Source organism: Saccostrea cucullata, unplaced genomic scaffold, assembly GCF_032062105.1.
Source record: "Saccostrea cucullata isolate Sc308-1 unplaced genomic scaffold, CSIRO_AGI_Scuc_v1 ctg160, whole genome shotgun sequence".
NCBI lineage: Eukaryota > Metazoa > Mollusca > Bivalvia > Ostreida > Ostreidae > Saccostrea > Saccostrea cuccullata.
Genome location: NW_026938254.1, coordinates 381283 through 397986, shown reverse-complemented (window position 1 = coordinate 397986; position 16704 = coordinate 381283). Strand labels below are relative to the sequence as shown.

At 31.6% G+C, this 16704-nt stretch overlaps 2 protein-coding genes across 3 annotated transcripts; both read left to right on the top strand.

Moving 5' to 3' along the window:
• Positions 1 to 323: 323 nt before the first annotated feature.
• On the top strand, positions 324 to 1387 carry LOC134249830 (zinc transporter ZIP1-like). Its single transcript, XM_062732200.1, has one exon. It carries the CDS (start codon positions 339 to 341, stop codon positions 1296 to 1298), a length of 960 nt encoding a protein of 319 aa, XP_062588184.1. The 5' UTR covers positions 324 to 338; the 3' UTR covers positions 1299 to 1387.
• A 7860-nt stretch (positions 1388 to 9247) lies between these two features.
• Positions 9248 to 15152, top strand: LOC134249828 (zinc transporter ZIP1-like). Of its 2 annotated transcripts, none has more exons than XM_062732198.1 (2): positions 9248 to 9315; positions 13400 to 15152. In XM_062732198.1, exon 2 carries the CDS (start codon positions 13425 to 13427, stop codon positions 14385 to 14387), a length of 963 nt encoding a protein of 320 aa, XP_062588182.1. In that variant the 5' UTR covers positions 9248 to 9315; positions 13400 to 13424; the 3' UTR covers positions 14388 to 15152. The 2 variants fall into 2 exon arrangements, with proteins under 2 accessions (XP_062588182.1, XP_062588183.1); XM_062732199.1 differs by lacking the exon at positions 9248 to 9315 and adding an exon at positions 9327 to 9374.
• The last annotated feature ends 1552 nt before the right edge of the window (positions 15153 to 16704 follow it).

The following is a 16704-nucleotide window of genomic DNA, read 5'->3' as shown; positions in this document are numbered from 1 at the left end:
TTCATGATTCGCAATAAAAAAAAACCCACCCAGGATATTGGGTAACATAGGTTCTAAATTTTAACATTTTTGCGATGATTAGAAATTAATGACTTCAGGAAATTAACGAAAAATGTGAAACTTTAACGTTTCGTTGGTCATGAAAAGGAGACTCCATGTTTAGAGTCTGTTTATCACTTATTTCAACAAAGTCAAAATATTCTTTGTTGAAAATAGAATGAATTTTCATCTTCAGTAATTTATCTAAGTTATGACACAGAACATATACATTGTGTAGTTCCTGCTTGATTTTAAAAAAATCTTTTTTTTTCAGAGAACCCTTTCGAAATTAATGAAAAATGGCGTCAGCTGCAAGGATTGTTGGAATCTTTATTTTGTTTTTCATTACCTTTCTCATCGGTCTCATACCTTTTGCATTATTAAGATTGTTTGAGAAGAAATTTTCAAAGGAGAAACTTAGAAGGTGGATTGGAATTTTGAACTGTTTTACAGGAGGGATATTTTTTGGTACAGCCATTTTGCATTTGCTGCCAGAGGCTAGAACACTTATAAAGGAGGTCATCTCTTATGATTATCCGGTCACAGAGGCTATAACCGGGGGTGGATTCTTAATTACGCTAACTCTGGAACATATCATCAGTTACCATGGTTTATCCCATGTCGGCCATTTACATGACAATGGGCACGAGAACAAAATAGAACTAAACGAAGAGTGTGCGACGAAGAGGGAAACTGAAATCAACGGAAAGTCTCTCGACAAATCAAAAGAAGCAGCAGAGTCTGTCAAGGTGGAAGTCGAACAACCTAACTTTAAATTTCTAGCTTTTCGATCATTTCTTCTGCTGCTAGCTCTGTCATTTCACATGATATTTGAGGGTTTGGCCGTCGGACTCCAGACCGAGGAGGAGGATGCCTGGATTTTACTGGGGGTTCTCTCCCTTCACAAAGTTGCCGTCGCATTCGGTGTCGGATTCCAGCTTGAAGAAAATTTGAAAAAGTTTAAGTATGTGCTGTTGTCACTGTTTCTTCTATCCATTGTTGCGCCAATCGGAGTTGCTATTGGCTACATCGTGACGGAAGTGGGAGAAGATGCGCATGGGCAGGACATTGCTTCGGGAGTTTTGCAGAGCATCTCTGTCGGTTGTTTTCTTTACGTAACTTTCTTTGAAATCCTAAGTAATGAAATACACGTCACCAAGGAAAGGAGTCATTTAAAAGTCTTGTTTACTGTCATTGGATATTTAGTTATTATTGGGATCCAGTTTGTCAAGCATGACCATGAAGGTCACGACCATTAGACGAGGATTAGGTTGTCTGACAAGAAACGTTACACCGAAACAATGATCGGACATATTCGATTGATTCACCTGTATATTTTTATAATTGTATAATTTACCAATGTATCTCACATCATTGTTCTATATTATTTGTCTTACCTTGATATTTTCACTAAATAAAGTGATATTTTACCCAATCGCAATGCATATTGTTCAGTAACTGTTGCTAATACTGTTTGTCATCTGCATATATTTCATTCAGAAAACAGATTCTTTACTGTTGTATACCCCCCCTTGAAAAAACAAAAGATGGGAAAATACACGTACATAATTCTTTTAAATATTTTGATACCTGTATTTCACGTCGCATACATGTATATATACAATGTTTATTCCTTTTGGATCTTTTTTTTTAAAATGCGATATTACGAATAACAAGACATCCGGGACCTGATAAGTCATCTGATATAAAATAAAAATCATTATTCATTTTAACTTTGAGGGTTTGGGATTGGGAATCATATTTTTATTTGATTGTCAAATTTTATACGATAAATGTTATTCGTTCGGTCTCTCTCTAACCTGGCATGTTTTTCCCTTTGCAGTTTAATGCCTGAACTTTTTGCTATTAACAAAAAAAAAAAAAGCCGAACACCTTGGAGGGTTCTATAGTTATTAGACATGAAAAGTAATCAAAGACACACGAATTACTAGACTATCATTCCTAAATTCTAATATCTTATATAAAATTTCCATTTTTGTGAAGTTATATACTAGAAGATCGTTTCTCTAGGTTATATAGTTTATATAGTACTGAGGGTAAAATCAAACTCGTGTACTCTGCTTCAAAGATTTTGTAGATTTCGAAAGTACTTTATGCTAGAGACAGATCAGAAAGATTTTTCCCCACCTCTTCTGTTCATATCCAGTTAAAATGTTTTATTTGTCCCTAATACCATGGTTAGCAAATATTTACATGCACCTTACTCGATTTATTTTCCATTAACTTGCAGGAAAGGGTCGTGCTTCATGTCTAGACTATTGTGCGAATCACTAAGTAGTTCTTTTTCTTTCACAATTTGCTATAATAGGTGCAATAAAAAACAACTTTTACAGCATTTCACATTGATAGAAATTGTTAACCTAGATCTTTCTTTCGTTGGTCATGAAAGGATCGAGATTCCGTGCTCAGAACTTTTACATTTGAACATTTTCAGCATTTCACATTTATTTACTCCTGACATCAAGAAATTGTTGTAATAACCATTGATTCCTCTACTAAAATTGTGAATTTCAAAAATGTGAAAATGCTTTTTCTTTGAAAATCTTCGTTCTCTGGTCATAAACTAAATAAGTACATAGTTATGATGAGCAGGAGTACCTCCACCAAAATTGTGAATTTTATGGCCCCAGGGTCAGGGGTTCTGATGTTAGGGCTCAGATTATATAGTGAAAATGCATTAATTCTTTGAAAATCTAATTTAACAAACTAAGCAAGCTTTTCCAAAATTGTGAATTTTATGAAATTCTCTATTGATTATATAGTGACCTTTGCTGGGTATCCGTTTATAGCTATGATGAACAAGGGCCATTCTTCGGGGGGGGGGCTCCGAAAAATGAATTAATTGATTAAAATCTTCTCCGTGCAGGTATTAAACATTTTTGATTAGCAAGGGTGCCTTTTCCAAAATTGTGAAATGTGTGGGGTTCATGATTAGTCGAATTGCATTTTTTTGTTCCCCTACCCTGTCTATGGGTATTAAGTATCCAAATTAAACATGCTAAGTGTATAGTTATGATGAGCAATGGTGCCTCTTTCAAAATTGTGAACCAATTTTAATTTTTGGAAAGTTGTTGCATGATGCCAATTTCCAATATTAATTTTCCATAAAAATTTGTAATATAAGCAAATAAAAAAAAAATGCATTTATACAAATAATAGCAGTTATGTCAGGAAATCTTAATACATGTAATAGGGGAACAAAACTTTGCTATCCGTTTTTGTCTGAACATTTGAACATTTTCAGCTTATTCTCTGCAACTGCTCAACCAATTTCAACCAATTTTGGCATAAAGCATCTCTATGGGTAAAGGGGAACAAATATTGTGAATTTCATAGTCCCTGCCCCCCTGGGGCCAAAAAACCACTAAAATTAGTGCAATCTTTAAAAATCTTCTTCTTTACTCCTGGACATCAAGCAGTCAAACTGTTAGCATGAATGTAATGACCATTGAGTCCTCTACCAAAATTGTGAAATTCATGACTCCAGGGTCAGGGGGGTTCTAGTGCTAGGGTGGGGCTATATAGATTATATAGTGAAAATGCATTATTCTTTGAAAATCTTCTTCTCTGCTTCTGGGTATAAAATAAACTAAGTACATAGTTATGATGAGCAAGAGTTCCTCTACCAAAATTGTGAATTTTATGGCCCCAGGGTCAGGGGTTCTGGTGTAAGGGCGGTAGTCTATTGATTATATAGTGAAAATGCATTAATTCTTTGAAAATCTTCTTCTCTGCTTCTGGGTATTAAATAAACTAACTAAATACATAGTTATGATGAGCAAGAGTGCCTCTACCAAAATTGTGAATTTTATGGCCCCAAGGTTAGGAGTTCTGGTTTTAGGGCGGGGCTCTATTGATTTATTATATAGTGAAAATGCATTATTTCTTTAAAATATTTTGTAACAATGATAAAAACATATTTTTAGTTATGAACCCATGAACCTCTTGTTTTGTACTAGTAATCGAAATCTTCACATAAGGGTGTATTTGACACACTTTAATTGTCATATTATTTTTAAACATAAATTCTTCAAAACCAAAAAGGTCACTAGATGATATAGGCAAAAAAAAAACAGAACTAACCCTAGAGATCATTTGATGTCAAAAATTAAACTTTCAAGGTGCCTTATTAGTTATGTTGTAAAGAAAAGTAACTTTTAAAAAGATCCTGTCCTTTTTTTAAAAGATTGACATGTATTATTCTTTATGAAGATAAAAAGTTGTTCTTGTTCTTTAAAACAAAATGTGCTTTTAAATTGATAAAAATTGGCAGAAAAATGAGAAAAATTATTTTTGTTACCTTCTGTAATTTTGTAACATATAAAAACATAAAAACCTCGCCTATCCTGTCCTTTTGCGAATTCTTTATGAAGATAAAATCTATTTCCCTGTTGTAAATAAATATGATGCCGACATTGAAGTAGGAAAATCCTGAATTGATCATATTTCAAACTAATGCTTTGGGTTCTGAATTTGACCTTTATTACCTTATGAGTGACCAGTTTCAAATTTTAAAATACAGGTACATGTTGTTTAATTTTCTAGTGAGTACAATTTCTTGCTAGACTTGCTCAAAAAATCAAACTGTCTGGAATAAAATAAGGAAGAATTTAATTAAAAAAATGTTACACGCAAAAATTTCACTTACAATCTGATTAAAATATTGGGTCTCTGAAATATATTTAATGAGGTGGCATTAAAAGAGGAAGTATATGACTATTTAATTCTATAGAATTAATCCAATTTATTAAAAGGCAAGCAAAAAAAAAAAACTTTATATAGCTTTAATTTAAAAAATAAATATCCAAAAGTTTCCACATTACATAAATAAATTTAAAGCTTTTAAGATACTTTTATACATAAGCATTTTTTGGAAGAATGGTTTCAATAAATTATCAAACGGAAATAAAAGTTATAAAATTTAAAGTGATTTTTTGTAAAATATATGAAATGTAGCAACTCCAAAATATTTCAAAGAAAAAATACTTATATGTCATGCAAAATACATCTTAATTGACTTAGTAATACCAGTTAAAGGATTTATGAACATTTCCGATCATTTTTAGTTTTGTAAATTCAGGCCATTAATTTTTCGGCAATGTCAATTGCAAAAGACTCTTCGTTTGAACTTTCATTTTTTTTTTCATAACGTCAGAGTTCAATAAATAATCAATGTGTGTACTTTACTTTACTATACTATCGCCATGAAGCGTTTCTAATGTTAATGCTTAATCTCAATTGACACGGATATTGTGACACATTAATCCAAAGGCTTTTCTTTAGTCTTCATTTATATAACGTAAAAAACGACCGCAAAGTTAAGGAATTTACTTGTTAATAAATTTTATACATGACTGAAAAAAATCATTAAGTTACAAAATCAAAATATTTTCCACATATGTTTTTATGAACGTTTGCAAGGTTCCACTTCTCTTAGTTAAATAAAATTCTAAATACTTTTTTTCAGGACATGGTTTTACTTTACCTCTGGTCACCCACAGCCACGGAGTTCCGATTTCCTCTTTATTGGAGGTTGGAATACGTGTGCATTGTGTTTTCCCAACATTGTTTTGTTGCATATTTACGCATCAAAATCTGCCTTGTCTGCATTTCTGTAAAAACAAAGATTTAATTGCATTGCTTTAGATAAAGACAGTGTCCTGGAAAACTATTTTAAAAGTGATGATTTGAAAGGTTGTAGAGAGGACTTTCTACACTGATAATAAATTCATTCAATTAATCCTTGATGAAATGATTATTTCGTCTGAAATCAATGCCATTACGTATGCATTTCTTGCAATCATCCTGCTTGTTTTTCAAGAGTCTTAAATTTCACTTTGACACAAAATCTGAGTCTAAAAAAGTGATTACTTATCGTGACATCATCGCCATGCAAAATCAACTGTTTCTATAAATATTAAGTTTTCAGTTTAAGCACAGATAAAACCAACAAAAAAGAAACAGCTAGAAGGATGTATATTGTTGGACCAAACAGTTGTGTGCCAAAAATGAAGATAATTTTTTCCCTATATATTTCATTGAAAACAACATTTTGTAAAATCACTGGCAAATTGTCAATTTTTATCCAATTCATTTATCTATTTCAGTACTGAAACCAGAAAATGTGTAGTTATCTTTCTTTAAAAGATCATTACATATTTAGTTTTTAGTAAAAGATAGTTCATCACTTAACATCAGTTCTATAATTCAAGATCAAAGTTGACCATATAATTCATTTTGAGTTTGTGCTTAAAAATTTATGTCGCACTTAAATAACAATATTTTAAAAATATCAATGCTGATCAGATAAAAAAAACTATTGTTTTTATCAACTGTAACAATTTCTTGGGTTATCAAGAAATTTTTGATGAAATTTGTCAAGAAATGTTGTCATACCAGTGATTTTACAAAATGTTTTAAATGAAATATATACAGAAAAAATAAAATTATCTTCACTTTTGGCACAACTGTATTTGGGTTGTTAATGATGCATAAAATAATTTTCTAAAATTCTAAGACATTGTACAGTTTCTTTGATGTTCAAAACTATACCTTTCTGCTTCAAAGCTTACTAATCTATGCAATTTTTTAATTTATAATTCCCACTTTTGTGAACATTTGAATGACAAATTAAAAACTCTGCTGTTAAATTATGAACATTTTACTGTCCGGTGCACATTCTGCTTTCTATTTATAATACTTTAAATGTATAACATATGCAATTCAGGAATAAATAGAATGCATACTGTTGACCCAAACCACAAAGGGAAATCAAATGCTTCATGCTTAAAAAAGTTGAATATTCCTATAAACAGATAGACATTCTTCATGCACCATCTCATGAGTGAGTAAAACTAAAAAGTCTAACTATTTACTTTATACTTGATTTAAAGAAAAATGAAAATATTCAGTTTCCTTCAAAGTTCTACGCAAAATTAATATCCTTTAACAAGTTTTAACAGTTTTACGTGAAGAAACATATTATGTCTTTATGGTAGTAAAAGTCCGCTATAATTGAATTTTAGAAGATTGCTATCTGATAACTTGATTTTTGACATGGATATCGCTGTGTTATTTTTCCTGAACTGTACCCCAAAGAAAACTGGGAAAACTTGAAGAATATAGAATTGAGAATTGGGAAAGATTTTTAGAATTAACCGATAAATTTTTTTCTATTAAAAAGATGGAAACGTGTCGATTTTTCAATTTACAATTTTTTAAATTAAGTTTTTATGCCTTACATATGAAAAATTTTCAGTTGTAAGTATCAAGTATCTACATGTATTTTACTCCAATTTACAAATATTTGCAGCAAACCACAGTGTAGTACAATTTGAGTTTTGTCAATTATGGCTAGCAAAATGACAAACACAAAAAGATACTCAATGAAGTTTAGGCTTGGCGTTTTCCAAGTTAGATAATTGTACTCGCACATGATAATGATCTAAGCAGAGGTAAAGTAACTTTATTTTTATGATCTTAAATTGCTTGAGAATCTTCGCGAATAGAAAACGAAATGCCAATGACAGACAAAATGACAGGACTGCAAAGTATAATTAAACATTCATTGTTGTGTTTATTCTTTAAGAGCGTATAAATTTTAGAATTAAGATGATGAAATAATGTCTCTAAAAAAACCTTACTTTACTTACAAATGGGCTAGGAATTTGATTTATTTAGTTAGCTAGGGCCCCACATGGGAAGTCATCACCAATCCGATATAATGGTAAAGAGCAACGGATTTTGTCAAGTTTTGACAATACTAAGGACATTCAACCCGTCTTTATTTCGGTATAGTAAAAAAAAGGTTGGAAAATAGACGTTTGTGAAGACTTTCAATTATATGCCACTTACCCAATTCACCCTCTCCAATTTTTGTTGTAGTATAGCCGCAAGCTGACAATTTTTACATGATATGAAAACACTGAAGAAATAAGAGAAAAAAGTCTTCGCCACCCACCCTTCATTCCAGATTGAATTTAGGCTATTTTCGTGCTTGTAGATTTTTTTTTGAGACTGACTTCCTTTCAACTTTGGAAAAACTTTGCTAGGGATTTGAGATGTCATGACCAACTGCCAAGATCAAAAAGTTAGAAGTTCCATTCATAAGCCGACTTGATATATCCCAGTGAACTTGAAAAAAAAAACACCACAGAGTCTGACGCGTCTATTTTATATTTGAATGTTTTACTGACTTTAGATGATAAAAGCTACCATAATACACAACTAAATACTATGACAAACGAGATGGCTTTATCTTTTCTTTCGTCAGCATTTCTTATTTACATGTATGTAGTAATATTCCTGTATCACCTGCTTACGGTGTTTATGTCTCCCAGCATATTCGCTACTCAAGAGCATACTCTGGTTACCATTATATTTTAAACCGAAGCAGGATACTCACACATAAGCTGATGTTACCTAAATTTCAAAAAACCTTGTTGAAGTCAGTATTTCATAAGTTCTATGGTCGTCATAATGGTCCTGTTAATACCGGGTCGTATTTTGACTGACTCCAGTCCCAATTTAAAAATTTTGATTTTAAAGTTTAAAATTTTTGAAAATTATGATTACAAAAAAAGAACCCAATATTTTTGGCCTTTTTCAATCAGAGGTCACGTTCAGAAGGTCAATATAATATGACTCTCAACAATTGTATAGACACAATAGATAGAGTGTGATTTCATTTTCTTTAAAAAGATTTAGTGGCATCTTCGCTGACGAAGGGTTTCTGGGTGAAGGAGTATTATTAAGCTAATGGTTTTTTTCCATATTAGACAGATAACCGATATTGTCTTGAAAGTTTAATGTATTTTTAGGTTAGCTTAAACAAATGACTATCTAAATTCGAAAATATTTAATGATAGCCTAAATAAATGACAATGTAAAATCGTCAAGATTATTTATAATCACCGTGTGTTACCCTCTCTGACTATTAATTTTCAAAGCTTTTATAGAGAAATATCACAATATAATGAAAATATAATCGAAAAATTATAATATTCATGATTTTACTGATACATTACTTTTGCTTAACATCAGCGTTTTTAGCACCCCAGATTTTGTTGCGATTAAGTCGAGATTTGTTATTGACACTCAATATACCTTGACCTATTTGTACAAAATATAATTCTGCATAACTACAAAAAGGTTTAAATTTCTTTTGCGCATGATTTTAAGGGCTGATCCGGCAGTTCTTTAACACTGGAATAAGTTGACAAGTTGCTTGACGAACGTGATAACTTATTTTTTGACGTAAGTTGTTATTCTTACATTTACAAATTTTATTAAGATATTAGACTCCATTTGACCAAGTAAGTTTATTTATTGATTTTTATATAAAATTAATGAAAAGTGCCAGCATAAATCATAAGTTCATTAAAGTATTTCCATTTCTGAATATCTTCTTTTAAGTTAATCGGCAATTGTAAAATTCATCCAACATTATCACATTATACAGTACTTCATTCAAGTTTACATAAAAAAATATTTTAAATAAATGTATAAACACATTTTCAAAAAAAGATTCTTTGGATTGATAGTTTTAAATAATACTTTATACCATTTAATAGGGCAGAAAGTCGGGTCTTTTATCTCTTTTTAGACCCATGTAATAATATTCAAACTAGGAGGAAAACAAAACCTGCGGACAATTTGATTACCTTTATTATGTTTTTAAAAGCCGCAAAATAATTATAACCAATGAGACGTTATTTTTTTACAATGACAAAAAAGAGCGTTTTATATATATTAGTTTAAATAATTATGTAATGGCAAGTCAGTACTTATTTAATTAAGCTTCATAAAATATAGATTACATATATCAGGTTATATATATTTTAAAATGTGAAAAATTTAATGTGCATATGAACACCGAACATAGATTTGCTATGAATAAGAAAATGTCATCGATATTAATTTTAGCACAGAACAAGGGAAAAAAGAAGAAAAAAATGTAACAGAAAGATCTTTCCTATTCTGTTTTGTTAATCATAAACGAAAATATATGATTAATTTTGTTAAAATATCATTATTTTAAGGTCAACGTAAACAAACTGGAGTGCACGTTCTCTCTTAAAATCTGTTTTTTTGTATTGATCTTATTCGTTTTTAATGTTTTTTTTTGGCATTGAACACACGATATTGTAAAATATTTAATAAAAGTCATTAAGCTGATTTCTAAACCAGTTTTCTAAACCTTTTTAAAAAATCCAAACACTATATATACATTTAAGAAATATTTAGGATAATTTATAAGTATATTTTTCTGAAAAAATCCAATAATTATTAAAATTTCCTTCTAATATATATAACACTCTTTCTTGCATTGTAATATAATTAAATGACCCATTAGTTATAATTATTTTAAACGATTTCTTCATAGTAAAAACATAATAAAGGGGAGTAATCAAATGTTGAACCCGCTTTTGAAAATGAATTTCGAATCTCGAATTTCGAATCTCGTACTTTGAAACTCGCTTCTGATTGGTTAGTTTGGAATTTTTTATGAGTAAACATGTTTCTGGGCTTTCGTAAATAATATTCAAACTAGAATATTCCTTGAAAAGCCGCAATAAATAAATGACACGTTATTTTTTTAAGTGACAAGAGCGTAAATCTGTTTTAAAACTATGTAATGGCAAGTCAGTTTATCAAATAAAGGTGCAGAAGATATTTCGTTGGTTTATAATTTTAAAATGTGAAAAATTTAATGTGCATATGAACACCGAAAATAGATTTGCCATGAATAAGAAAATGTCATCGATATTAATTTTAGCATAGAACAAGGGCAAAAAGAAGAAAAAAATGTGTAACAGAAAGATCATTCCTATTCTGTTTTGTTACATAAACGTAGATTCAAAATATATTAGCTCTTTGTTGAAATACGAGGGATTATCAAAAAGTTTGTGGACTGAGGCTATGAAATTAGTACTATTTAGTCTGTGCTTTCAAAATTTTAAGAAGCATAAAACAACAAAAAGTAAAGAAATTTTGAAAATTTTAGCTTGATATATACATTCATTATTTGCGAAATTATCATAAAATAAGAAAGACATATATGGCAAGCCCTTTTGCCATTTATTCGGAAAATAAAATTTATCGTAAAATTACAGAGATATCTCCCATTTTAGAGAGATATCTCTTAAAAAATAGAGATATCTCTCATTTCTAAGAGATATCTCTATGATAAAGAGACATCTCTTCCACTTGAACTGATATCTCTTTCTCCTTGAGAGATATCTCTTTCGTGAAAAGAGATATCTCTTTCACCTAGAGAGATGTCTCTTATGCTTTTGGAGATATCTTTCCAAGTTAAAGAGATATCTCTTAAAGTAAAAGAGATATCTTTCTTAGTTTATTTTAAGAGATATCTATTAAAGTGAAAGAGATATCTTTCAAAAGTGTCTAAAAGAGATATCTCTCAAGCAAAAAGAGATATCTCTTTATTGCAAAGAGATATCTCTCTTCATTATTTTTATTTAAATTCCATTTGAAATGACTTCTACCTTTACCGGAAGTATAAGCTTTTTATTCACGGAAGTACATTAAAGTATTTTTAAATTTCGACATGTTCATGATACTCTACATTATAGCTTTAACAAACATGACAAGTAATTCAGTGTTGTCGAGATTTCAAATCACTAACAGTTGATTATATTTCATAAGCTGAGAAAAATTCGGTTCATTGCATTTGAGATTTTATACTTACTTTCATTTTCCTAAATATTAAACATTTAGCATTTTTATCAACGATGTTGGCATTATTATTTGTTGTTTCAAACAAGGGATTTATAGCCTTTTTGTCTACATATTACATATATATTATTCTGGATATTGCATGCTCAATCTTTTTTTTATAACAACGAAATTATTCCAGAGACTTTACTTCCTGTTTCGCTTTCAATTTAAATTATTTTATTTTAAGAATGACTAGAAAAGTGATATCTCTTTCATTAAAAAATATCTCTTTAGCTTAGAAAGATATCTCTTTTTGAAAATCTAAAGAGATATCTCTCTAACTAAGAGAGATATCTCTTTTAAAAGAGAGATATCTCTTTTAACCTTGTTCAAGCGATATCTCTCTCCCTTAAAGAGATATCTCTCTCGCTTATAGAGATATCTCTCTAGCTTATAAAAATATCTCTCTAAGTGAAAGAGCTATCTCTCTTACAAAAAGAGATATCTCCTTTTTTTAAAGATATATCTCTCTAAGGTATAAAGATATCTCTATTAGTCAAAGAGATATCTCTATAAGCTAAAGAGATATCTCTCTTATTGAAAAAAAATATTTCACGAATACATAGTAAAAGGGCTTGCCATATAGACATTATATGATCACCTGGCGCCGTCGCTGTTTAGTTTCATGACGTTCGACAACGTCATTGTTTGTCATTGTCCTCTTCTTCTACCTTATACACTTCTTTGAAGATTCCCTGGAGTTGAGTAAGGACTTAAACCAGCTTTGTTTATATGACTTTACAATGTCACGAACAGCGGCTTTCAATGCATATAATATTGCAAATAGATTTATACATTCGAAGCGATCCTCGCTGCCCTTGATTGTGCCAGCATATTTTGCTTTTTGGAGTTCAAAATGTACAACACATGATCAACGTCTTGATTTGTCGTGATTGATTTATCATACCTTGACTACAAATCCACATTAACTGTCCATCCCTTTTTTCTCTGAATCTATTTTGGCATTAAAAGACAAATACTCTTGATGCATATTATTTCTCTGTAGCCAATTTAAACATTCCTAAGTCTATACCAGTTTTTTTTTTTCAGGGACAAAACTTTATAGAATGTTGGAAAAAGAAACCCTGCCCCTTTTTGACGTTATTTGCAAGGCCTTATCTATTTGGACACTCCATTTAAAATTTTTGATATCATTTCAAAAAACTTCCAAAATGAAGCAAAAATTCCATATTTTATGGAACAATTGTGTCCGAACACATACCTAAATTAACGTGAGTTTAGAATGTAGAATGTTCATATCAAAAGATTTGTTCTCAGTTACACTTAGGTCGCAAAAACGGCGTGTTCGAGATTGCACCGCCTGGACATACCATTACTTAAAAAAACATTACTAATTATTAAAAAAAAATAAAATTTGTGATTTGTGGTTAATTCATTAGATAGAAAAGATGATGAAAACAAGATATTTTTAAATTCATTGATGTACCTCAAGCGGTTTTAATTTCATGGCGTTAGTCCACGAACTTTTTAATAACCCCTAGTAAGAATAAATTTTCATCCACAGTTATTTTAGCTAAATTTTGACGCAGAGCTTATAAATTGTAGAGTTCCTGCTTGATTTTAAATTTCTTTTTTTTAGAGAACCCTTTCCAAATTAATGAAAAATGGCGTCAGCTGCAAGGATTGTTGGAATCTTTGTTTTGTTTTTTATTACCTTCCTCATCGGTCTCATACCGTTTGCATTATTAAGATTGTTTGAGAAGAAATTTTCGAAGGAGAAACTTAGAAGGTGGATTGGAATTTTAAACTGTTTTACAGGGGGGATATTTTTTGGTACAGCCATTTTGCATTTGCTGCCAGAGGCTAGAGCACTTATAAAGGAGGCCATCTCTTATGATTATCCGGTCACAGAGGCTATAACCGGAGGTGGATTCTTAATTACGCTAACACTGGAACATCTCATCAGTTACCATGGTTTATCCCATGTCGGCCATTTACACGACAATGGACATGAGAACAAAATAGACCTAAACGAAGACGCTGCGACGAAGAGGGAAAATGAAATCAACGGAAAGTCCCTCGACAAATCAAAAGAAGCAGCAGAGTCTGTCAAGGTGGAAGTCGAACAACCTAATTTTAAATTTCTAGCTTTTCGGTCATTTCTTCTGCTGCTAGCTCTGTCATTTCACATGATATTTGAGGGTTTGGCCGTCGGACTCCAGACCGAGGAGGAGGATGCCTGGATTTTACTGGGGGTTCTCTCCCTCCACAAAGTCGCTGTCGCATTCAGTGTCGGATTTCAGCTGGAAGAAAATTTGAAAAAGTTTAAGTTTGTACTGTTGTCATTGTTTCTTCTATCCATTGTTGCGCCAATCGGGGTCGTTATTGGCTACATCGTGACGGAAGTGGGAGAAGATGCACATGGGCAGGACATTGCTTCGGGAGTTTTGCAGAGCATCTCTGTCGGTTGTTTTCTTTACGTAACTTTCTTTGAAATCCTAAGTAATGAAATACACATCACCAAGGAAAGGAGTCATTTAAAAGTCTTGTTTACTGTCATTGGATATTTAGTTGTCATTGGTATCCAGTTCGTCAAGCATGACCATGAAGGTCATGACGACCATTAGACAAGGGTAAGGTCGTCCGACAAGAGACGTTATAATCAAACAATGATTGGACTATATTGTTTTGACGTGATTTGTAAAGATTACTACAATTGATTCACCTGTATATTTATAATTGTATATCATTTACAAATGTATCTCACATCATTACTCTATGCTCTTTGTCTTGCCGTGATATTTTCACTAAACATAGGTTACATTTTATTCAATCCATATTGTTCAAATGCTATAACATTTGTCAATTGTAGTAAAACACGATTCAATTCATTTTTTTAAGCTTAATATGAACACTAAAAAAGACAAGAATTAAATGTCATTCTGCATTGAATTTCCTAGTCGTGCGAGAAAGAGTGGGGTAACTATAAAAGAAAAAATGCAAATGGACGAAAATAGAAAATTTATACAGTATGTTAAAAGACGCTAAGACATCAACATTACATCGACATTCAAATACATGTGTATCGAAGACATCTTATCAAATAACAATTAATTGTACTGTATTTTCATTCGTATACCGAATCGATATACTGTGTGCTTTATAAAGTTAGCTTCATATTTTAGCGGCTTTGGCCAGAGAGCAATACGCTGATTTATGAATACCGCAAATTAATAATGTACATATACAATATATATAAAGGTCTTGTGTAGCGCTAATTCATGATTACACCAACAACTCCATACCAAGTGATTGTGCTGAATTTACAATATACCATTTCATGTACACGTAAAGTATCCCATTGAACATGAAATAAATGACACCAAAGAGTCTGCCACATCTGATTTACTGAAAATAGACGATAAAGTCCAACTGACAACTAAATTGACAAAAGAGTTGACCAGCTTTTCCATCGTCAACTTTCCTTATTATAATCACCTCCTTATGGTGTTTATGTCTTTCAGATTATTCGCCACAATATATATAATATAATTATCTTTGTAAAATTCCCTCTACAAATTGAGAAGAAAAACGCGGTAAATATGAAGCAGAATTTATGCAAAATCTTATGGGTGGAAAGAAGAAAGCACTTGCTGTGGCCTTCAACTTGACATTTAGATATTTCGACGACGTATTGTCAATTAACAATAGTTATTTCCATTCCTATGTCGATACGATATATTCTGGTGAGCTTGAGATAAAAGATACCACAGAGTCTGACACATCTGTTTCCTACTTGGATATTTTACTTGAAAAAGAAACTAATGGTAATCTAACAACGAAGCTCTGTGATAAACGTGATGAATACTGTAAAACGAGAATATTTGGCGCACTACTAATTTTAGCGCCTTTGGCGCAATAGCCCTTGAGCGCTAAAATTTATTGTGCGCTGAAGGATGTCTAAATATCATTTTTTGTGTGTGTTCAAAGCTTTTACATAAGTACGTGTAAACCGGAACGCCCGATTACGTAATGTCGAAGGGTCATTGGATTTTATATACACACTAGCACTGCACATGTTCGGAGGACAGAAAGTTCAGCCAAATTATAATTTAATTAAACTATTGTTACCCCAGTAGTTGTTACCCGATTATTATCATTAGCACCTTCAAAGTTTGGCTTCTCGGTGTGTCAATCATCTATCGCCTCGAGGTAAACAATGCAATCAAGCATGGCGATTGAGTTTGCACCTGATTAGGATTACCGTTTTATCTGTGTAATTTTCTGTCGATGCATGAATTGTTTTAATATGATTTAAATGAGTAAATACTCCATTTCTTTTAATTGAAAATAGAAATAAAATAAATTTTAACATTGTGTCACGTCCATGTGATAGCAACACGTACCGCGGTAAAGTTAACGAATGTTTACTGATATACGGGAGTACTAATGTGTTTCCGTGCTTGACTACCTAAAAAGTCAAATACGGGTGTGGATATAAAAAACAAAATATCACATTTATATATTTTACTGACAGGTACAAGCGCTAAAATTTATTTGCAGCATTACACCTTCATCACCTGCATACGGAGTTTATATATCTCAGTTGATTCGATACGCTAGAGCAAGCTCTACGCATGAACAATTTCTAAAACAAGGTAAATTATTGACAAACAAGTTGATTAAACAAGACTATCAGCAGTCTCGTTTAAAGTCATCATTTCGTAAGTTCTATGGTCGATACCATTACCTTGTCAGCAAATACAATTTATCATTGAGTCAAATGCTAGCTGACTTTTTTTTTAATACTAATTGTTAGTCCATTATTTATACACTGAATTGACGACGGATTTTTCCGTTATTTCTTGATCATGACAAGGAGCACACGGCGGGCGTGACCGGTCGGCAGGGGATGCTCACTCCTCCATGGCACCTGATCCCACC